Consider the following 23,751-nt stretch of genomic DNA (forward strand, 5'->3'; position numbering starts at 1 on the left):
TGTTAAAAACTATTTACATCACTTTTTATTTTGAAAAGAAAATTAAAAATTCACTATCCACAATGAGTTTTCCTTAATTGCTTTTGTTGGTTTCTAAGCTCTCTTCAGGTGAAGCTGGTTCAGCTGTGGAAGATTTTACAGAAGGTTTGGAATCTGTGGAGAAAAGAAATTGTTTTAAGTAGGCATGTTTGAGTATGAAAAATGCTTCAAGGCTTATTTTTAAGCGAAGTTTCGAGTACTCGTACATGCCTAGTTTTAAGTTTTGACCAATGTATGCTTTTGCTCAATACCAGCCTACCTTGAGATTGTGGGCTAACCAAAAGCTGTTGATAGGTAGCAAAACAAATTGTTGGCTTCACTTCTACCTGAGCCACAATTTCAGTAACAAGTGGCGCAGTTTTATTCACTTCAAATTTGACCCATCGGTAACCAATACATTTACGGGCACCAGGGCAACTTTGGATCAAGTTGCGTACAACTGGATGATAAAATCCAAAGAATTCTGTGCCTTTCCCTTCAGAGGGTACAACTTCTCGACCACTGAAAAAAAAACAATTAATAGTTCTTTTTATAAAGTAATGTGGCCTTTTGGTTTTAATATGGCTCTTACGTCACTGTCTCTTACTTTTACAGAATTACGAGCATGCGCTAGTCTCGAGGAATACAAGTTTTTCTAGTGCGCGTACAAATTGTGCAGGTGAAGAAAATACTAATAAAGCTCTGCCACGTGACATAAGAGCAACATATTACACTTTATATCTTATAGAAATAACTATTAAATTCAATTAACAATTAAAGATCTTTGGGGACAAAATAAAATTACCAAGCTTTATTGACTAAAGTCAGTAACTGGGAATGACAATCCGTCGCAGAGTTTCCAATAAGAGGATTATCGGGGTCATCCTCTGCCATTATTTCAAACTGAAAAAAAAAAGGGCGGATATAATTGGACCCAGATAATATTAGGAATTTTAAAATGTCTTTTTACCCTGGGATTCCCTAACTGATCCATGACTGTACATGTATAAAGGACACATTGGCTTGGACATTTAAAACTGACAAAAAAACGAGAGCTACAAAAACCAACGGGGAACATGGATTCTTCAGTAAAAAAACCTGGACGATCGTATACAATTTCTCCTAAGCTGTGAATTCGAATAGTTCCCAATAAAATAGGAAATATTGGTCGTCCTGAAGTATCTAAAGGTATTGGAGGAACTAATTTCTTTTCAGTTGAAGATTTTTTACGTTTGCTTTTGGTTTTTATGTGTTCATCTGAAAAATAGTTTCATGAACTGATGTCTGACAATGTATAGTAAGTAATTGTACCTAAATCTTTGGATTTCTTCTTTAGAGGCTTTTTCTTTTTTGGCTCATTATTTTCAATAGAGCTGGAGGTAGATCCCAAGGAATTGCTTGTGTTCTTAATAGGAACAACCTCTTTTACACCTTCAAAGTTCAATAACTTTTTCAACAAGAATCTAAAAAAACTTCAATTAAATTTCATTCACTGAAGTATGTTAATTTTAGTGATGGCTTTATACCTCCTCTCTTCTTTGGTTATTAAAATTTTTTCTTGCACAAGTGCAACTTCGTCACACAATGCAGCATTTTCCTATCATAAAATAGACTAAATTATAACATTAACATGCATTAACAAGTGTATCCTCAACGTAAGATCAAAAATATCGCATCCATATATAGCCTTAAAAAATGAAGGTGGTAGCCTCAGAGATAACCCACCCTGAGGAGAATTGTCTTTTAGCCCTCTAACCCAATGATTAATTTCTTAACTACAAAGCCAGGAATAAAACTTCTACTTGTATCTTCCCTTATGCGTGACATGGATTTCCCTCAAAATCATAATAAAATAAAATTTGTATTTTATTAGTCTTCGCGTCTCTAACTCAACTTGCATGCTCACACAAAAGTCTGTCCTCATTTTTAGAGGCTTATTGAGCATATGTTAAATAAATAGTGTTTTCCATTGTGCGTAACTTATTTTTCTAGTTCCATTTGGCTAAACATTAGCTAAGATGTAGATTTGTGCCCTACAGTTATGTCTAAAAATTAAGAGCAAACGTAGAATACTACCAACGTTAAATATCAATAGCACGTACAAAAATGGCAGTTTTAACAATTTTTTTAAGCCTTTTCCATTTTTGTTTATATCTCATATTCAATAAATGATCGAGATGTGGTGAATCCGAGCTGGACCCACTGAAAACCATTGAATGGCTGCTATCACCATCTGAATCAGGATGTATGGGAAAACCAGCAAAATGCGCGGAAAGAACCGTTCCAGAAGACGTTATCATAACTATTTAGGTTTAAAGTTATATACAAAAACTTATTTTAAAAATTACAATAATTTAGCCAGCGATAAACTATGGATGGATAAACACGTTAAATATTTAACACTAACGGGATGTTCACTGGTGGATTTTGAAAAGTAAGTGTCCAATTAGAAACAAGGATGATTAAAATCTTGATTTTGATTGGCTAGCTTGTATCCCCTGGCGGTTTAAATTTTTACCAAAGTGGTCTTGCTTCTAGCGTCTTGTTCATGTTGTCTTCAGTCTCCACGTGGTTAATAGTTTATGCCTTTCTTTAAATTGCTCGTAAAATAATTAAAAAAACTTTTATCTTAAGTATAGTAAAGTAAAATGGGAAGACCAGGTAAGAAACGAAATTTGTATTTTTTTATTTATCAGAATCATTCTTTAAATTATTAAATTTTAACTTGTTTTGACCAACCCTTGGTCCTAGTTAAGAGAAAAAGCCTAACTAACTATGAAAAGTATTAGAGTTTAGATTAATTTGAAGCTTCAGCTTTCAATAGCGTAATCTTATACTAACGCTTCTCCAAACTAACTGTGAAGCATACTATCCCTTATTATATAGAATGTAATGTTTAATAATTTTACTTTTTTCTCAGGTTTTACACCTCGAGGCAGAGGAGGCTTCAGGGGTGGCCGTGGCGGAGACAGAGGAGGTGGAGATAGAGGAGGTGGGGGCTTTCGTGGTGGATTTCGAGGTGGAAGAGATGGTGAAGGAGGTGGATTCCGTGGCAGAGGAGGTGGCGATAGGGGTCGTGGTGGATTTCGAGGTGGAAGGGGTGGAGACAGGGGTGGTCGAGGAAGAGGAGGACCTAGAGGACGAGGTGGTGGTGGTGGTCGTGGTAAGTAAATGAACTTTAAGGTCTTGAGATTGTACAGTGTGGCAAAATCTACATTTATTAATTTTATGGCGAAGGTGGCTTTAGAGGAGGAAGGAAAGTTGTAGTGGAACCGCATAGACACGAAGGAGTATTTATTGCTAGAGGAAAAGAAGATTCACTGGTTACAAAAAATTTGCTTACTGGAGAATCTGTTTATGGGGAGAAGAGGATAGCAGTAGAAGTAATAAATTAATCAATTATAAATTGATTTACAAATAAAAAAAAAAAACATTTGTGTCCTTAGGATGAAAATGGAAAAGTGGAATACCGTGTGTGGAATCCATTTAGGTCAAAATTAGCCGCTGCTATTTTAGGTGGTGTTGATAAAATACACATGCCTCCTGGATCCAAAGTGCTTTATTTAGGTGCAGCATCAGGAACCACTGTGTCACATGTTGCGGATGTGGTTGGACCAGTAAGTTGTATAGTGATATTTATAATGAAATAGGTTTTTATTTTCCCCCATTTTTGTAGGAAGGTTTAGTTTATGCTGTAGAGTTTTCACACAGATCAGGCAGAGATCTAATAGGAGTGGCTCAGAAGCGCACTAACATTATTCCTATTATTGAAGATGCGAGGCATCCTCACAAATATAGAATGCTTGTTGGTGAGTTTTCTTGAGTTTTTCGAAATATTATAATGCTTGATCTTAAATCAATATTCATTCTTGCAGGAATGGTTGACACAATTTTTGCTGATGTTGCTCAGCCTGATCAAGCTCGAATTGTTGCCATAAATGCCCATAGTTTCCTTAAAAATGGTGGTCATTTTGTTATATCCATTAAGGTAGAAAGTCACGTGTACATTATAGTTAATTTCTTGTATTGTAATTTTATAAACGATTTAAATTTTAGGCCAACTGCATTGATTCCACTGCTGAACCAGAAGCTGTATTTGCCGGTGAGGTGAAGAAACTACAATCGGAAAAGCTAAAACCTCAGGAACAGATTACGTTAGAACCCTACGAACGAGATCACGCAGTTGTAGTTGGTATATATCGAGCAACTGGAAAAAAATCAGAATAATTTCTCATAGTCTGCATTTTTTTAATTTTATTCATAAAAAAAATTTTATGATAAATTCATTTAATGTTTTATGATGAAACCATTGTAAAATAATTATCATTGTAATAAAAACGACCATTTCGTTTTAATATACCAGTGTAATAAAATTTATTTTGAAACTATTTAGTTCTCCATTTTGCATGAAGAGAGCGCTAGTGGCGCCATTTACGCGACAAAATGGCGGATCGTGTTGTTGTTCGCTTGACGTCGTGCTGACTCAAGTTATAGAATTTTTGTGTATATTCGACGCTAGTATCGGCTAATCGTCTTAAAATTGCGAAAAACATGTGTTAAATATATTGTTACAAATCGATTTAGTTCTCTCGTTTCGGAAATTAGGCCAGTACAAAGGATTTTCGTTAGCCAACTCTCAGCTGAAGGTACGTATCGGGTTTTTTGAAATTTTACAATGCAGTATTTTTGGCGGGAGGAAAACGGCCATTGATGGCGCGAGCCGCGTGAATAGCCTTTTGAACCGACAACGCGCCAGTTTACCTTAATTCTATAAATGTCTTTTACAAATTTATTTGGTATGACATATTTTTGATCGTTTGCTCGCCGAGTAACGTAAGTTATAATTTCTAAATGCTTGGCATTGACTTGGTAGATTTACTAAATGACCAAACGGTTTTGGGTTTAATAAAACATAACAGTTCCATGCCACCATGTGATGCGCTTTAGGCCTAGGCTAGTTGCGGGTTACATCTTGACGACGCAAAAAGAATATTGCCTTGCCATAAAGAACGATGACGCAGTTAGGTGTTATGCTAAATTCCTATAATAATCTATTTTGCTTTAATAAGCGAAACTAAAACTGAAAATCTCAAGAACGTTTGACACGCTTATATTGTATTAACACTGTATTCGTTTTTGGAGAAAATACTACCAAGCTACTCTTCAATATATATAGCTTATATATTTTATATTATCAGTCATTGTTTAATGTTTCTCGCTTTGATGATAAATATTAATATGTAAGATCATTGTGTATGACATAATGGAAATATTTTTTCCCTACAAGATGGCGACACTAATGCTTAAAGAGTTGTTTTGAAATATATAAACATTACGATCTTATGGAATGATATTTTACCATCCTAAATGATATATTATTTAGCTAAGCAACCCATTGACACGTATATTTATAAATTTCAAGTTAATTTAATATTATCTCGCATCAGAAGTATGATCATCTATTTTATATATATTTAAATCAATTTAAATAAAAATAATACATTTTACGTATTTAAATTTTATGAAATCAACGCAAAAGTAAGACGTAAAAATACGTCTTGGTTTAAATGTCAGCTTAAAAGCTAGTTGTGATTACTTAAAATTATAATTTAAGCTCGACTAGGTCGTAATGTTGTTATATAATCACGTTTAATTTGATAAATTGATCGATATAGGTTCCTTTTAAGTTCGTGGGAGTGAACCTGAAATAGGTCTATTCTCAGCTGTCCGATTTTGGATATTAGTTATTTTTGTTACGAAGGCGAGAGCGCTCGCGTCGTCGACCCGACGGCGGCAGTAGGCAACGATGGTGCGCGGCCGGCCAAAACATCAGCCCTCCTTTGGCAGAGAAGCAGCATCCCTCTACTCGGATCTTGCTTAGCGCAACGCATCGTCTGTCTACCCGCCGTCTGGAATATCCCAAATGACGGGGGAGGGGGGCGCGAATGCGGCGAAGGAAAAGGGGCTTTGCCAACTTTTTTTTAGGAAGCCAAGATTTTCCTTTAGGCCTACCCTTTCTTTTCTTAGCGACTGCCTGCTGCCAGTGATCACCCATACCTTCTCTCTTTTGTTGTTACCTCTACCTAACCGAGGCGACGTTTTTCTTCGTCTGCCCGCCGAGCGAGAGAAAGGATAGAGTTCCCAATTCGTTTTCATTTCGTATTTTGAATGACCATACGTTTCATTTAATCCTTTTTAATCTTCTCTTTACGCAATTTCCCGTTTAAAAATTTGGTAGACAAGTTGGTCGAAATCAGTGTCATAAAATTTTCTAATAATTATAATTAAAAAAAAATTGAAATACATAATGAATTTTTTTATAATATTATTGGAAATATTGTACGTAAGTTGGCGATAAACCCGTGAAATATCCGAGTCGAATTATTGATCAAATAGGCTCCCTATTCTGGTTGTGGGTATATGTATTATAAACGTTCACCTTTAACCTTTCACACCCCCACCATGACCGCGAGCATTGAGAGGGCTCTACCCTTACACTATACAGACATCGGGATTCCCCATTACGCGCGATATTAGAACCTACAAAACGTATTATTTGACCGCACCACCAGGAAATGCGGCCATTCGAACGCCTCCTTTAACGCTTTCGATATTAGATTGATCATTGGTCTTTTAAAAGTTTCCCATTCGTATTGATTGCGCGTTCCGTTATTGTTTCAATCATTTAGGAAAAGGCGCTTTTAAGAGCCCTTTGAAACGGAAAAATTTATAGTTCTCATATTTACGCGTCGATGGCCTAAATTTGTTTTGAGGATGTAAAAGGCTGCCCACTTTGACCAGTATGTGATGTCGAATTTTCTTTCCGATTGATTTGTTAGGCAATATTTGTACATTTATCTTTCCATATTTTCCATAATTATACTGATTATCCCTCCTACCTTTTTAATTATTATTTGTTTATCACAAGAAAAAATAAGATATTAAAATTTAAATCAGCGATTTAAAGAAAATGAGTAAATAAATAACCTACGTATTTACGAAAATTTAGAAAATTAATTAGAAATACGAATTAAATTTAAATTATAGTTTGTTTCCCAGTGCCTTACCTTTTCCATACCTTTAACTATATTAAATTTTCACTCTATTAAAAATTGGCAAATTGACTAATTTCTGACTACGATACTGACATTACCAATTTCAAGCAAATCATCAATAAAGTCAAGAAAAAAAAGGATATATGTTTAGAAATCACGTGAAATAAAAGATTTGATTTAAATCATATAATAAATAATCCACAAAAATAACCGTAGTATTTTCTAACCACTTTTACTCACACAGGTACTCGAAAAACGTGGGACATTCTGCCGCATCTCGAAAGATGTCTTTAAAGGATATTAGAAACTTCTCCGCCAAAAATCTCATAAGATCCAGCGTCGACTGCGGAACGTAAGAAGAAGAAAACGGAAGAGAAACGTGGCTCGCGATTGTGCGCTTGTTTTTGGTTTTCGTGCTTTATTTTTCACCATATTCCTCAGAGATTTTCACAATTTCCACTTCTTCCAACCCGCGTCGCGTCGTTCTTGATTTTACGTACGATAAATTCGAGTTTGTCGTCGAATTACAAAGTAATATTTCCGCGAAGTGTCGCTAGTATCTACAAGTTTCTTCATTGGATAATCTTAATTAACGAGGTAAGAATTGTTTTAATACTTTGTATTGGAAGTCGAAATATAAATTAACCGTATTTTATTAATATAATCCAACGTGCATTGAAGTTAAAAATAGCGTAGAAAATGATATTCGGAATTCTGTATAGCACGTGCAAATTTCAAATGCCTCAAAATATGGGAACAGCCAAATAGAAAGATTTTAATCAATATATCTGGGTTAAACAAAAAATAGTAGAAATTGTAATAATTAAAAGAATTATAGATATGTACCGAAGTTAAAAATAATGTGAAAAACGATACTCGAAATTCTGCGTAACACCTGTAATTCTCAAATATCTCGATTGAATGATTTTAAACAATATATTTGGTAAATTATCTGTTGAGATTCAAAATGTGAGGCAACCCACATTGAATGATTTTGAACAATATATTTGGGTCAAACAGAAAAGGCGCCAATTGTAATAATTAATGATAAGCGTCCAGCATTAGAATATCGCGCGGGCAATTCCTTTTTCCAAATTCTCTTCCTCTTCATCATCTCCATCCCTACCGACTCCGCATCCTCCCTCGTTATCTCTAGTAAAAGCGAGGAAAGAGGGATATTTTTTATTCGGGCCCTCTCATCTTTTCATCCTTGGACAACAAGTCGGCGCCGATAGGACGCTCAACTTGAGAAAAGTCATGAAGAATCCCGCAAAAGTTTTATTGGTTGCGGGCGAAGAAATTTCTCTCTAGCTTTTATAGTCTCGCATCAGAAAAATATTGGATAGAGAGAGAAGCCCTTCTGCTATGGAGCGCTTTCTTCCCATATTTTTATTATTATTTTTTCTTCCTCCTCCGTTTCTCATCCTAAAATATTTTTCCGGGGCGACGGACCCGAACCTTGATGATATGTTCGACTGCAAATAATATAATTCTCGCCGACCCCCTCCCTTCGCTCTAATATAGCTCTATCTCCATTTTCTTATTTCTGTATACAATGTATGGGGCGCTTCTTCCTCATGATGTATTGGCGGAATTCTCTCATTCCCCCCAAATATTTTTATTTCGTCCATCCATACGAAAAACCACTTAGAGAAAGGGTAGGAGGGGTGCACCCCGCTTTATCGTAAACTATCTCGACAATAGATGATAGGCCTAATATGGTGGCTGTCCTCCAGAAAACGTATGTCGTTATTGTGTTTATTTTTATTATTTTTGTTCTTTCCTTATGCCTCCCTCATTTTATTCTCGGATAGATTTTTTTTGTCTCGAGACGGAGAATTTGGGATGTATTTGGAAGTGTCTATATTTAAATATATTATATAGTCGGTAAAATTGTTTAACTCGATGAGAATAACCTTATTTTAGTTCAATCCGTTAATAAATATTTAAGTCTGTTAGGCCGACGGAATGTATCTCGTATTTGGATTGAATTCCGCTGGCGGTTCAATTAGCAGATAAGTGACCTTTGACCTTTATGGTAGGAGGAAAGAGGATATTTATATCAAACATTATTTACTAACGTAAAAGAAGGAGCTTTATTTTTCATTATATTTATTATTATTTATTACTCGAGGAATAATGTAAAAAAAATAATATATTTGAATGAAAAATAAAATATACCGATCTTCGCCGCTAGGTGGCTCTGTCTGTCCGCGGAAAATGTTAAACCACGTAATCGACTCTCTCTTCGCTTCGTGGCGCTGTTCCGAAAACGGGAGAGAGAGAAGTCGGGTATTACTTCTAAACGGCTCCATGATTGGTTGAACGACCGGATCGAGCGCTTCTGATTGGTACGTCCGCGTCGTCGGGGTACCTTCATCGCCTAGCAACAGGAAGGCCGCCTAGATCAAATTGGCCACCACGTTGGCGTTTTCGGAACGTCTCTCTCTCTCCTCGGCCGCGTCTACCGTACTTTTGGCCAATTTGAAATTTATGTAACGTGAAGAGTTGGGAGCGTCGAATCCCGCCGTATAAACAGAGGCCTTGAGATCTGATTCATTTCATATTTTTTTTAGGAAAAACCTTTTTTTTTTTCTAACTTGAAGAAAAGCCAAGCAGACATTTGGAAACACTCATTAGCGTCTGAGTTTTTGTTTACTTAGTAAAAAAATTATTTTCGGTTCACTACTCTCGCGACATTTTGCGGGTTTTGTTTTTTCGCCTTCTTTCTCTATCCTTAGATGTGGAAGTTATTTACACCGTAGGGCACCCTTCACCCTTGTTTTTACAATAGCTTGACCCTCCTACAACTTTAAAATTAACGCGTTTATTTAGGAAAATTATTATTAATTCCTCAAAGGTTTTCTAAATTTCTCGAAACGAATTTCTCACGCGCTGGTTTTAAGAGCCTCGCTGATGGATTTTAATAATTCCTGGGAACGAGACTTTGACCTAAATTCTCGAATCATCTTTCCGCCGCAATTTATACTTTTCGGGGTTTCTCGCGTTCAAGTGTAGGAAATAATATTCGATTAGTAGCGTAGTTAGAGTCGCGAGTAAAGGTAGATAAGGCGGCCTTTCGTCGCCTTTCTGATGTCGGCAAAAGAAGCCATACATCCATCTTTGATATTTTTCTCTTTTCGTTTTCTAAGATTTGGAAATCTCGCGCGCTCGGCGAAAGAAACGCTAGCAGAGCGGAGTGGATTTCATCTGGCGGAGGCGGGGGTGGGCGACGCGCGTGCTGCGTCCCCCTCCCAGTTTCAGGTGTAGGAGGGGGGGGGGGCGCGTGGGATGTTTCTCCTGCGCGGCGCTCATGTCAGGAACGCCGCAGCCGCCGGAAAAAGAACGATGGCGAGGAAGAAGGGAACCTTTCCATAGCGAACTCGAGGAGGGGTGGGGAGCCAACTTTCTGGGTGACGTAACTCGTCCTGATATCCTATGATTGCCAGGCACTCGTGTTGCTGGGTCGCGTCTCCGACGAATCATCGGAGCGCCTTGTGACGTAGGAAAGGAAAGCGGCGCGCCGATATTATGCCCCCCTCCCTCGCCCTCCTATAGCGCGATTCAATCTGGCTTGCTAATAGTAAGGCCTTTCGAAGGGAAAGCTTTCCATATGGCGCGGCTACCTTGGTGATAATAAAGCGAACCTTTATCCGACTATAGATGATGGAAAGTCCGCGCGCGCGCGGGTGGAGGGGGGCGCCAATAATTCTCGTGTTCTTCCCCCCCCCTGAGAAAGGTTGGATGTATACGTCACGGCTTCGTCAGCTGTTTCTACAGCTGCGCGATGGAGTCGCCCGAAAGACTTGGGTGAACGATCGGGGCTGGCTCCGGGGTATGCGCTATGAGCTCTGGCCCACTGTTAATCAAGAGTTAAAATTTTAAGCCTGACTGTAACAGCTGCTTCTTGCAGTGTTGCCAATGTGTGGGATTTTCCTCGACTTTTGAGCCTGTGTGCGTTAAATAACAATTGTCGATATATTCTAAAATTTTCCCGTCGCGCAAATAAATTTTTTAAAGATGTAATAAAAATATATGTTAAAATATTTTGCCTTAAGCCATTCATTTAATCAACAAAAATCGTCAGGGAAATTTTTTCAAATTGGCCAGGGACAAGTCAAAGAAATGTATTCAAATTGGCCAGGGACAAAGTCAGGGAAATTTATTCAAATTGGCCAGGGACAAAGTCAGGGAAATTTATTCAAATTGGCCAGGGACAAAGTCAGGGAAATTTATTCAAATTGGCCAGGGACAAAGTCAGGGAAATTTATTCAAATTGTCCAGGGACAAAGTCAGGGAAATTTATTCAAATTGGCCAGGGACAAAGTCAGGGAAATTTATTCAAATTGGCCAGGGACAAAGTCAGGGAAATTTATTCAAATTGTCCAGGGACAAAGTCAGGGAAATTTATTCAAATTGTCCAAGGACAAAGTCAGGGAAATTTATTCAAATTGTCCAGGGACAAAGTCAGGGAAATTTATTCAAATTTTCCAGGGACAAGTCAGGGAAATTTATTCAAATTGGCCAGGGACAAGTCAGGGAAATTTATTCAAATTGTCCAGGGACAAGTCAGGGAAATTTATTCAAATTGTCCAGGGACAAGTCAGGGAAATTTATTCAAATTGGCCAGGGACAAGTCAGGGAAATTTATTCAAATTGGCCAGAGACAAAGTCAGGGAAATTTATTCAAATTGGCCAGGGACAAAGTCAGGGAAATTTATTCAAATTGTCCAGGGACAAAGTCAGGGAAATTTTTTCAAATTGGCCAGGGACAAGTCAAAGAAATGTATTCAAATTGGCCAGGGACAAAGTCAGGGAAATTTATTCAAATTGGCCAGGGACAAAGTCAGGGAAATTTATTCAAATTGGCCAGGGACAAAGTCAGGGAAATTTATTCAAATTGGCCAGGGACAAAGTCAGGGAAATTTATTCAAATTGTCCAGGGACAAAGTCAGGGAAATTTATTCAAATTGGCCAGGGACAAAGTCAGGGAAATTTATTCAAATTGGCCAGGGACAAAGTCAGGGAAATTTATTCAAATTGGCCAGGGACAAAGTCAGGGAAATTTATTCAAATTGTCCAGGGACAAAGTCAGGGAAATTTATTCAAATTGTCCAGGGACAAAGTCAGGGAAATTTATTCAAATTGTCCAGGGACAAAGTCAGGGAAATTTATTCAAATTTTCCAGGGACAAGTCAGGGAAATTTATTCAAATTGGCCAGGGACAAGTCAGGGAAATTTATTCAAATTGTCCAGGGACAAGTCAGGGAAATTTATTCAAATTGTCCAGGGACAAGTCAGGGAAATTTATTCAAATTGTCCAGGGACAAGTCAGGGAAATTTATTCAAATTGGCCAGGGACAAGTCAGGGAAATTTATTCAAATTGGCCAGAGACAAAGTCAGGGAAATTTATTCAAATTGGCCAGGGACAAGTCAGGGAAATTTATTCAAATTGGCCAGGGACAAGTCAGGGAAATTTATTCAAATTGGCCAGGGACAAGTCAGGGAAATTTATTCAAATTTGCCAAGGACAAAGTCAGGGAAATTTATTCAAATTGGCCAGGGACAAAGTCAGGGAAATTTATTCAAATTGTCCAGGGACAAAGTCAGGGAAATTTATTCAAATTGGCCAGGGACAAAGTCAGGGAAATTTATTCAAATTGGCCAGGGACAAAGTCAGGGAAATTTATTCAAATTGGCCAGGGACAAAGTCAGGGAAATTTATTCAAATTGTCCAGGGACAAAGTCAGGGAAATTTATTCAAATTGTCCAGGGACAAAGTCAGGGAAATTTATTCAAATTGTCCAGGGACAAAGTCAGGGAAATTTATTCAAATTTTCCAGGGACAAGTCAGGGAAATTTATTCAAATTGGCCAGGGACAAGTCAGGGAAATTTATTCAAATTGTCCAGGGACAAGTCAGGGAAATTTATTCAAATTGTCCAGGGACAAGTCAGGGAAATTTATTCAAATTGTCCAGGGACAAGTCAGGGAAATTTATTCAAATTGGCCAGGGACAAGTCAGGGAAATTTATTCAAATTGGCCAGAGACAAAGTCAGGGAAATTTATTCAAATTGGCCAGGGACAAGTCAGGGAAATTTATTCAAATTGGCCAGGGACAAGTCAGGGAAATTTATTCAAATTGGCCAGGGACAAGTCAGGGAAATTTATTCAAATTTGCCAAGGACAAGTCAGGGAAATTTATTCAAATTGTCCAGGGACAAGTCAGGGAAATTTATTCAAATTGTCCAGGGACAAGTCAGGGAAATTTATTCAAATTGGCCAGGGACAAGTCAGGGAAATTTATTCAAATTGGCCAGAGACAAAGTCAGGGAAATTTATTCAAATTGGCCAGGGACAAAGTCAGGGAAATTTATTTCGGAAATTTTGTACGAATCCTGAGTCTCAAAACATTGACAACACTGACTTCTTGGTGAAAAATGACTTGCGAACAGACAGTGAACGAAATTTCTATTCAAGATAATTTTTGCAGAGCGCGATAGCGTAGGTTTACATTTTAAATAGGTATTGATTAATTTTAATCAATTTGATTTATATTAAGATTTTTAAATTATTGATTTAAATAACGTAATGCCATTTCAATGGAAGAATTAAAAAATGGTCAGAAAAGGTTCTAAAACAATTCTGGTAAAAAAAAAACAATTTTTCTAAACTTTAATAGTAATTTAATTTAAAATTTTAAATCAAATTAAAACTAACGAACGACTGAAGAAGAGCCTCGGCTCGAAACGTCTTGTATAAAATAAGTTTTATCTTCTAATACCATGCCGTTTTCTCTGAATTAAACATAATTTCTACTAATTTAATTGAGTTAAGATTACATTTAATTTTCGATTATTTAACCGGTAGAATCAAAGTATCCATCGATTAGTCTAAAAAAGCCATTGTTTAAAATCAATAAAATGAAAAAATACTAATTAAGTATAAAAATCGATTTATTTTATTTTATTAAAAATTAATTAATGATCATCGATATTTGCCGAGTTTACATATTTAATATCTTGATTACGCGTGGTGGTACATTTTAAGTAACAGTATTTTGGGTAGGTTCTTTTTTCAAAAAATGTTATTTTCGTAGGTGACTTTGGTGGCTTTTGCTTTTTCCTGCAACGGCGTGAGCTGTAGAGGCGCTCCCCCCTCTCGTGTGCACTGACAAAGCCCGCCTCTTCGAAATGAAATTTGAATATATTATATAAAAGTAAAGGTCAACTTAGTTTTCTCTCCGCGCTCTGTTACGATTCTTGGAATTGTTTTCGACAAAATCTAAAAAGAAAATGGGGAAACGAATGACACAAAATTGAGTCGCAAAGTGTGTCACGCCTAAGATTTCTTTTCACCAATGCCAAAATGTTACTACATTATATTAGACGGAAATTCCGGTAATCGTTTATTTTCGTTTTCGAAGTGTATTTTCAATTACCTCGAAAGTATTCTACGGCGATTAATTTTCTTTTAAACTAAACTATACAATGGATTTATTAAATTTCAACCAATATTGTATCTTCAAAATAACGACAAAAGCGAAGATAATTTCCAGCGGCACTGTACCGGTATCTATAGTGTTCAGACAGACCTGGAAATCCGGGGGAAATTAGGGTTTTAGATTGGTGACCGAAAAGTCAGGGAAATTTTACACCCACTGGTTAGTGGGGTTTCCCTCGAGTTATTCGGTTCCCCCTTCCCCTAAAAGGTTAACGGTAATAGTAAGTGTAGGGAGCTGTTGGCTCGCGTGGCATGAAGGGCTTGCCATCACCCTCCTACGCATTGTAACCCGGCCACCCGTTTAAAGGCATTAAAAGTCGCTCGATGATCTAAGATGGTGCCTATCTGATTATTATTATTATTATTCCCATTTTTTTTTTGTAAAAATCAGGGAAATTTATGAGGGTCCAGAAAAAGTAAAAATGTAACTTAAGTGTTTCTTATATTACCTCTTCACGAAAAGATTAAAATAGACAGAGCTACACTAGATAAGGGTTTGCGAAATCCTAAGCCTTCATAAGTTATCTTTAAACATTAGGTGCCCTTGCATCTGGAAAATCCATGGGAAAACCTGGAAATCTCAGGGAAATTGGGTTCTAAACATAAACACAAACTTGATGATTTATGAAAAATTCGATTTGTTATAAATTTAATACGATTTATTAAATTGAGATAATTATTAGCTTTGCTCCCAATCCCCCGTTATGCTCTAAACGTAAGCTCCTTTCCCCCTAATAAACAAATCAGCCCGGTATCTATGTTGAGTCGATCAGTGAGATACGATTGATTTGATTTACTTTTAATGGTAGTGTACCGTGTGGGAGAGCTTACGAAACCGACCGAAACATAACCAGGGGTTTGGGGAGATAAGAATTAAAACTAAATTAAAATTAAACTGGGTGGTACTTGACTACTAAATTCTAAACTAAAAAACATAACAATCAATTTAAACAATAACACAGGATTTATTCAGGATGAACTACTACGATATTTCGCACAAAAAGGACCGTAGTTAGAATGGAAGATTCACAAAAAGGGACCATTTCGGTCGGAATAACTTTTCTAACTAGCGGAAGGACCACTAAAAATCCAAAGATGGGCCAATAATACCATCTACGTCACGGCAGGGACCCAAGAGGTCCTATTTTTTTATAAAATCCTTTATTTTCAAAAATGTCCTATATCATCCTATATTTTTATCAAAATCCTGAAAAAGTACTATAAAATCCTATAATTTTTAAATTTTGCTAAGTTAAATTGTTAGATTTAGCTATAGGATAAATTCCTATACAGTCATTCTTGTCTATACTTTTGTTATTGTAAACATGGTGAGCTACAGTATATTTTTGTGATAAAATGGTTAAATACTTTCTATTTTTTAAGTTAAAATCAAAGATTTATATCACTAAATGTAGATTTTTTTAAATGCATAATGTTAGTAAATAAAATGGCGTATATAGTCCTAAAAATCCTATGATTCGGAAAAAATAGTCCTATAAACTCCTATAATTTTAGAAATATAATCCGATGTTTCCTATAAAAAAATTTCCAAGCAGTTGCTTGAAATGTTGCAACCTGTGTTCAGGATATTGGTCTGGAATCGGCGCCAGAATTATGAACCGTCCGTTGATGGACAAAAGGTCCCCCCCGGAAGTGGGGCACGCGTTGAAAGGGTGTGAAGGGAGCCACTGAACACGGGCGCTTCTTCACAAATTCATTTTCTAATAAAGTAAAATACTCTAAAGAGAATAACGATACAAATCAATACAAAAATATTAAATTCAAACTTAAAAGAATACAAATATAAGATAAGTAAATTTAAACATAACAAAATGAAATACAAATACAATAATAATAAATACAATAAGAAATTAATAACAAAATATGATCAATATTTTACATACCGTGAGGTGAATTGGGAGAAACGCTAAAAATCGTTTGAACATAATCATTATACCTCAAGTTTAAATAAATGCACTTTTGGTTTTATTAAATGTTGATTTGAAAGAGATGCCAATAATTAAATTTAAGGTGACATTGGAGAAATATTTAATGTCGTTTTTTATCTTAACGTTGTTTTCGATTTATGCTTGAAATAATTTTTATATTACGTAATATTTTAATTGGTTTGTAGTTTTTGTACACAGCTATTCGACAGTGGGGAGGGCTTTGGCAGGTCATCCATGTCAACAATTGCATATGGTTTGAGTTTTTTATTTTAAAAAATGGATTTTGTTTTCACAAAAATATAGTACGACATACAAATCGAAAAACTAGAAAATTTACTATTTCATAATTTTTGTTGAAAAATTAAAATATTTTGTGGGAAAAATACTTTTAATTTTCGAAAATATTTTTTGTGTTCGCAAAAAAAAGTAAATTGTTTTTTCTTAAAATAAATCACAAAATATATTTTTTCACAAACATTTTATATTTTGGCCAAAAAAATAATTTTCCCAAAAATGTTTTTATTTTAACCGAAATATTTTCTTAATTTCGAGGTGGTAGGCGTGCCCTAGTGGGGGGTTTATAATAAGAAGGAAACAGGTACGATCTCTGCTACTTGTATCTGGCGAAATCGGTCGTTCCAGCGTAGCGGGGTCATTCATCACGGGGGTAAAAGAGAAAGGCCATTTGGTGGCTAGATTCCTTCGTCGGGCTTGTAGACTTCAGCCGTTTCGATATCGGCTTTATGTCGTTACGGCTTAGTCTCTTAAGCCTATTACGGGACCTCGGGAAAGCCGACCTGTAGGGTAGACACTCTATACAATCTATATATCATCCGCATCCAGCCTAGCTCGCGTAGCGCTGGCCGGAAGGAAGCCGCGGATTGGCCTATTTTGTCTAGAATCCTCCTATAGAAGAATAAGCTTTCTTCCTATTAGGCACGCGACTGCCAAGGTCGAGTCTCGGAAACTTCACCCCCTTCCCGCCTTCTTCTCGTCCGTCCGGCCATCGCGCGAAACGAGATTCTCCCCAAAGCGTCAACTGGGTACTTATCACCCCCCCCCCCCCCCCGATATGCCCTCAAATCGCATTCTTACAGATAGAGTAACGACGGGTTTATAGATCAAAAAGTATAAAATCCAACTACACGTAAGAGCGTCGTATCGGGCCAATTTTTAAACGAGACTCCTTCACCGTTAATCCTCTAATAACAGTTGACCATCGGTTAAGAGGCCCCGTTGTCTTTTTGCGCTGAACGATGGGCGATAGGCGATATTATATTAAAAAAAAATCTTTTCCTCGAACACGTCGGGGAAAATGATCTTTCGGAGCTTCGCAAACCACAGATCACCTACCCCAAGAAGGACTCGCACCTACCTCAAGAAGGACTCGCACCTACCTCGAAAAAAGGTGTCTCGAAAGTTACGCGCCTTTTTTACAACGAACGGAAAATAGCGCGTGAAAATCCTTTATTTTACGAAATAAAAATTAAAAGGTCGTGCGCGAGCCAGCTTCTACAATACATTTTTTATTCTCGCGCGTGCTCGTCTTTGTATCTTTAAAGGTGCCTCTACTTGCCGTGAGATGTCGCACTATTAAAAAAGCCGCATCGCATTCCAGACATAAAAAAATTGAAATAACTACCAGCGATACATGTCCCTCTTGGGATAGGTGGTCTGTGCGCAAACTATCCGACTGTAAATAGGGGAGGGGGGGTGTTGCGTTAAAGGTTAAGCAAGCTGTCGCTGCATCCATAAATATCATATTTTCGGGGAAAAGGGAAGAAAAAAAGTTCGCGTTAACTTTTGATAGTTTGGATAAGCGAGCAGTCACGGTTTGTTATTATATGACGGGTAAGTGGAGGGTAGTAAAGGGGGGTGATCGTCTTACATAATTAAATAGGGTCGTGAACAGCTGCTAACTAGGATATTATGACAAAACTGAAGCTAGAGGGCCTCACTCACCCCTTCTTCCCCCTTTTTTTCTTTTGTTTTTCGCTCCTCTTTCATCGTACCTCGCTTCTTGATCGCCGCTGGAATATTTGGCTCCAAAGACCCCCCTCCACTCCCCAAGCGCCCACCGCAGCTAGGCTCATTTAGAGCGGGAAATGATTGAAAATTGTGTGAACTATTCGGAAAGTTTTTCTTCTTAGCGGCCAGTTTTTTCTCGCGCGGTTTCCTGTTCCACCTACCTCGACTTATTGTAAAGGCTGATTTGTCCATTTTATATACTATATATAAGGCAAAAAACATCTGAAGTTTCTAGTGTTCAATATTTCCAATAACAGGTCAGGGAAAGTCTGAGAATTTTAATAATTTATGAAAATTCAGAGGAAAATGGGAATTTAAAATTAACTTAAGTTAAGGTTTGCTGTAGTTGCAGTTGAATGTTTTTAGTTAAACACAATTTGGAGAGTCACTGAAAATAGAGGATGATTGAAATTCCTTAACTTCTGATATAAACGAAATATAAATTTAGATATTGTCAAATTTTAGACTCAAAATAGTCAGGGAAAATCTATAAAAAATTGTCTGGGAAAACCGGCCAAAGTCAGGGAATTTTAATCTGAAAATATTGTGACAACCCCGAATAACTGTTGGTGCGAGTCTTACGTTAAAAAATCGGGGAATTTCGTCCTTGGGATGTAGGGATTAGTCGATATATATAGCCCCACGCGTCTCGAGAAAACCCTGTAAGCTTTCTTAAAGCCGAAAAAAAAGTCTACACATTTTTGTCCGACGTTTGGGACTTAATTCTAAATGTACAAACTGTATAACCCTCATTTGATAAATAACCGAATTTAAAATTTTACCTAATTTAAATTTACCGCGTTTTTACTCGGTATTTCACTCAGCGGAATTTTTGCGTTTGTTTTGTATAAACTTAAAGCGAGGTGAGGTAAAACTTGGCGGCTATTTTGACTTTGTTTCTCAGTTTGCGCTCCAATCTTTCGGTCAAATCTCCGTAACGTAGCGCCCTCTTTAGTGACGCGCTTGTATGACGGGGCTTTGAACCGCCGTCTAGACTGCCCGCAGCCAATCAGAAGCTTCGTTACAAACGACGCTAGACAGACCGCATTTTCCATTCCCTCTTTTTCCTTTCTTCCGCTCATCTCCTTTTCTCTCTCTCTTTCATTTTGAGGGGGGGGGGGTGTCCCTTATCCTTTTTATTTTCCACCCCGCTTTTCCTTTCGGAACGCATCATCGAAGGCTCCGCCCTCGTCTACTTTTCTACCCCCTTAAATCTACGCGACCCCCGTTCTTTCCGATTCTTCGTTCGGAGGCGCCCCGTCCGGAAAACTCTGCCATCTTTTGTCGACGGTCGGAGCGTCAAAAATAACAATTAAAAAGTAACACGTTTTTTGACGTATGACGGGTTGGCCTTATTTATTTCTCGTACCGGTATCCGATTAAATATCTACATCCTTTTTTTTTCGTCTCCGAACTCGGAAAATCGGGAGGAAATAAATCCGGCAAAAAACGCGCGACGGCAAATAATAAGCGCGATCCCCCGTAGGCCGGCCTATCCCCGAGGTTTTGGCCCGGCGACTCTATATAGGAAAAGCGGGAGAGTGCGCCGTGTCGGGTTCGCGCATCCAGCTGAGTCGTAGCAGCCGCGCCGTCCTCCATGTTTATAGCGCTTTTCGTCAGCGGCTCTTTTGGCGAATTCGTCCCGACGACTGTCCGCGCGACTTGACTGCTTTGGGCGCGCGAGAGAAGACGTTACGTTCTCTCGCCGATAAAGGTCGTCCGTCTCGGTTTGTTTTTGTTCGACGACGGTGTCCGGTTTCGGGGCGCTTCGGCCGATTTCGACGTCACGTGGCTAACCTTCGCTCGCGCCCGCAGCGGGAGGAAGAGAAGGCTGGATGAGCGGGAGGGAGAAAACGTCTACCCACTTTATCTTCTTCTCGGAGGGAGAGAATCTACGCTCGGCAACGACGACGCCGTCCGCTAGGCCTAAGCCGCCGCTCTCGCCGGCGTGTTTTGATTCGAGATAAATCGGCGGCGGACCCTCGGATTTTTCGTATCGTCGCCGTCGACGTTCGACGACGTTTTTTCGAGCCAGCTACGCCAGTCTTTTTTCAAGGCTGTTCGTTGACGATGGGATAACGCGCCCGACGCCGAATAGCAATTTGGAATCGCGAGTACACCCTTAGCAACAACAACTTTTCGGATGCCGCCGCCGCCGCCCGCCCGAATCCCCGACGCGTTCTTCTCGGCGTCACGAGTTTTTGGTGCCGTTGCGAAGAAGAATAAATTGGATATTGCATCCCGATAAATTTCGCGTCCGTGATCCGCCTCGGCTGTTCGTTTACCAGTGCTACGAAAGTAATATAGTAAATATTCGTTTTCGGTGCCGTTATTGCCTTTTTTAACGATACGTTAACGTTATTTCGTTACCGAAACGATTGAAGCCTAGGTCATCGCGGTTATTTCTGTTTTGGTCGAAATCAACTTAGCCGTTTAATTTTCTACTAGTTCTTCTCGAACTTCCAAAATTGTCAATTTCTGGTCGCTTTTTCGAGTGGTGCTGTTTCGCGGTTTGACCCGAATGTAGTGGAAAAATCCGCGAAAAACAACAACGTGGTTTGTTTTAACGAATGCACGTTGGGATTTAAAGAACCAGTTATATCTTCGAATTAAAGTAACGCGCGTGATTTAAACAAAAACAGTAAAAAAAAATAATAATTCGCGATTTTCCATTTGAATGTGTGTCTTCCTTTTCCATGGTGCTTCTTAGTGGCGGCGAGGAGAGGGCCGACGACGACCGATTTCGCCCGATGGACTCCCAAGAACACTCGGTGCTGCTGGCCAAGCAGACCGATTGGGCCAAAGGGGAGCAACCTCTCTATCTGGACAGCCAACCTACCAGGTCGAAACGTGAGTACCCGTTTCTTCGTTACCGTTTCGTAGTGCATTGTTTATGTTTATAAATCTCGGTATCTTTCCGGCCTGGCATCGTGTCCGTTTCGTGGCCTCTTCTCGCTTCCATCTAGCCGCGACAATGGGACGCTTCGAAGTCGCTTCCATGTTTTTATCACGGTTCCGGTGGGACGGGTAAGGACCCTAGGGGGGAGGGGCACCAACGCGAGAGGGGGATGGGAAAATCGGGAGCAGCTGGGAGCGAAATAGGACGTCGGGTATTCTGGCAGGAATGAGTCTAATTTGACGTTTACGCCGTAATTTTATACTATTTGAAACGTAGGCGTAGTGAATTATCACCGTTTCTAGTCAAATATTGGTCTATAGCCGAAACTAGTTAAGCATTGGATCAAGTAAAAACTCTACAACGATTATTTGTACACTATAAAAATTTAGACTTTTTATAGCGTTTGAGAACGGTGGCTAGAGGTCGGGGATGGTTAACTTTTATTCAATAGATAAAGCTATCAAAATTATTCGTAAAACTTTTTGATCAAGTAATTTATATTTCTGTATTATAAGATTAATTTTTTGATAAATTTGTAAAATTAATCCCAAAAACGACGTTTTTTCGATAAAAAACTCTAATTTTACGAATGATACATGTTTTTTAATCATTTTCCGAAATATTAACTGGTAAATTTCTTTGTTTACATTTTCCCCCCGAACAAAATCAATTTAATCATGGATAATGATTAACCGTCACCGACCTCTAACGGCGGCGTACACGCCAATTATGCCGAAACCTGTAACGCCTTTTTAGTTTTTCATTAAAATTTTTTATAGTGTACAAATAATCGTAGTAGAGGTTTTACTTGATCCATCTTATTACACTAGTTCTCAGAGTATTGATCCAGAATAGTTAAGCATTATGTTGTGACGAATTTAGAATTCCATTTATGAGGTCAAAATTCACGATATGAAAACTTACTGGCCGCCTGAAAAATATTTACCATCAATCAGCGCGTGAAAGAAATCTCGAAAGTTCACGCGCGTTTAAACCTCACACGTGAAATTGAAAGTGGAATATTAGTTTCTTGGTTGATTTTTAAGTGATATTAGCACGGCGTGCACCAAGTTTTCATCACTTCAGTTTTCCAATTCTTCAATCAATGAATGAATGAAATTAAAATAGTTTTCGATTGGAATAGGTCTACGTTAGAAACAAAATTTTAATTAGGTTTGAATTTATCCTAGACTTCTAAACAATTGGCTGGGCTACCGCTATAGCCTCTCTAAAAGTAGGTTTACTCTTGTTTCGTTACTACGTATCTTCTTTTCAATCACCTCATTTTATCAAGATCATTTTTTGTTTTTACGTAATAATTTTCACCATTTAAAGGGACACACAGTCGTTTGAATTTAACCATTTCACGCGCTTGTTTCCAGAATATGATTGGTCATATCCGCTACCACGTGGCCGATTTTTTTCAGACGCCGATGTGGCCCTTTAAGTGGCCTTTATTAGTGACTCTGATTCTAGGTGATCGTAGCCGATTTCTCCCCGAATAATCAATGTTGTTTTTCTCAATTTCCGTTATTGGATATAACGGCGGTACCCCAATTTCCCAAGCCGCGGTTGCCATAGAAACGACACTTAAAAACAATTTAACCTCCCCCGCCCCACCCTCACGAATTCCACACCCCTTTTCGGGATTCTTCCCCACTCGCTCCCTTTTTTCCGCTGCTTTTTTTGGTTGGTGAGCTCTTCTTTTCAATTACATCCATTCGTTTGATATAATGGGGGTTACGGAATTGCAATATAGTCCGGCAGCAAAGAGGGAAGGGAGGGGAGGGGTTAGGATGTGATGTAGTCCCCGTCCGCAATTTCTCTCTCGGTGTTCTGATCCATTAACCCCGTGACGAATGGGCGGTGGCCAACCCAGGTCACGTGGGCCGGATGTTCCCTGTCATTGATGTGCTTATTTTCGAGACAGAGGATGCGCCTGTATATTCGCGTGTGCCATCGCGTCAACCCCCCCCCGTAATATACTCCATCTCTCTCGCTCCTGTTTCTTGGCTGCCAGAAGAAGCTCCGGTGGAGTATTTGGTCCTTTTAACTTTTTAATAAGACTCTTCGGAGCGGCGCTTCACTCCTCTCGCCCCCCCTTCCTTCCGCGCTTGCCGAGGGGGGGGGGGTCTCGCCAAATAGGGGTCGCGACGGAAGAGACTGAAAGCCGGCACGCGCCGTTTTTTTACTATATATATTTAGCTCCGCAGGATTCGTGGCAAATAAAAATAAATAAAAAATACTTTGGCGGCGTCGTCGTCTGCGTTTTTTTGCTCCTTTTCATTCGCTACCCCG

At 38.5% G+C, this 23,751-nt stretch overlaps 3 protein-coding genes across 5 annotated transcripts in view; 2 read left to right on the top strand and 1 right to left on the bottom strand.

The window, feature by feature from the left end:
• Nucleotides 1-7: 7 nt before the first annotated feature.
• Nucleotides 8-2,402, bottom strand: LOC149932351 (transforming growth factor beta regulator 1). Its single transcript, XM_090156162.1, has 7 exons — nucleotides 2,121-2,402; nucleotides 1,545-1,615; nucleotides 1,330-1,481; nucleotides 989-1,275; nucleotides 824-921; nucleotides 299-540; nucleotides 8-153 (listed from the first exon to the last, which is right to left on the bottom strand). Exons 1-7 carry the CDS (start codon nucleotides 2,316-2,318, stop codon nucleotides 74-76), a joined length of 1,128 nt encoding a protein of 375 aa, XP_090012288.1. The 5' UTR covers nucleotides 2,319-2,402; the 3' UTR covers nucleotides 8-73.
• A 145-nt stretch (nucleotides 2,403-2,547) lies between these two features.
• Fib (rRNA 2'-O-methyltransferase fibrillarin) lies at nucleotides 2,548-4,406 on the top strand. Its single transcript, XM_090155242.1, has 7 exons — nucleotides 2,548-2,679; nucleotides 2,939-3,181; nucleotides 3,256-3,401; nucleotides 3,465-3,635; nucleotides 3,695-3,827; nucleotides 3,894-4,006; nucleotides 4,075-4,406. Exons 1-7 carry the CDS (start codon nucleotides 2,667-2,669, stop codon nucleotides 4,243-4,245), a joined length of 990 nt encoding a protein of 329 aa, XP_090011368.1. The 5' UTR covers nucleotides 2,548-2,666; the 3' UTR covers nucleotides 4,246-4,406.
• Nucleotides 4,407-4,480: 74 nt separating this feature from the next.
• Nucleotides 4,481-23,751, top strand: part of LOC149932353 (dual specificity tyrosine-phosphorylation-regulated kinase 1A-like) — a 101,194-nt gene continuing 81,923 nt past the window's right edge. Inside the window, exons 1-3 of one of the 3 annotated variants that reach the window (XM_090156866.1) lie at nucleotides 4,481-4,664; nucleotides 7,318-7,670; nucleotides 21,265-21,404. In XM_090156866.1, the coding sequence (XP_090012992.1) occupies nucleotides 21,305-21,404 (100 nt within the window). In that variant the 5' untranslated portion in view covers nucleotides 4,481-4,664; nucleotides 7,318-7,670; nucleotides 21,265-21,304. Of the gene's footprint in view, nucleotides 4,665-4,746; nucleotides 4,852-7,317; nucleotides 7,671-20,995; nucleotides 21,405-23,751 lie in introns of those variants that run through there. The other 2 variants (XM_090156867.1, XM_090156865.1) reach the window with 2 other exon arrangements.

Source organism: Leiobunum rupestre, chromosome 8, assembly GCF_980474605.1.
Source record: "Leiobunum rupestre chromosome 8, qqLeiRupe1.1.hap1, whole genome shotgun sequence".
Lineage (NCBI taxonomy): Eukaryota > Metazoa > Arthropoda > Arachnida > Opiliones > Sclerosomatidae > Leiobunum > Leiobunum rupestre.

Bases quoted from the DNA above. Each gene is read 5' to 3' on its own strand.
- LOC149932351 (XM_090156162.1), bottom strand. From the start codon at position 2,318: ATGATAACGTCTTCTGGAACGGTTCTTTCCGCGCATTTTGCTGGTTTT. The intron at 1,616-2,120 runs GTACGTGCTATT...ATTTTATGATAG, and splicing joins TTGTTAAAACTGCCATTTTT to GAAAATGCTGCATTGTGTGA. The intron at 541-823 runs GTAATTTTATTT...TTTTTTTTTCAG, and splicing joins ACTTTAGTCAATAAAGCTTG to TGGTCGAGAAGTTGTACCCT.
- Fib (XM_090155242.1), top strand. The intron at 3,828-3,893 runs GTGAGTTTTCTT...TCATTCTTGCAG, and splicing joins CAAATATAGAATGCTTGTTG to GAATGGTTGACACAATTTTT. The intron at 4,007-4,074 runs GTAGAAAGTCAC...TTTAAATTTTAG, and splicing joins ATTTTGTTATATCCATTAAG to GCCAACTGCATTGATTCCAC.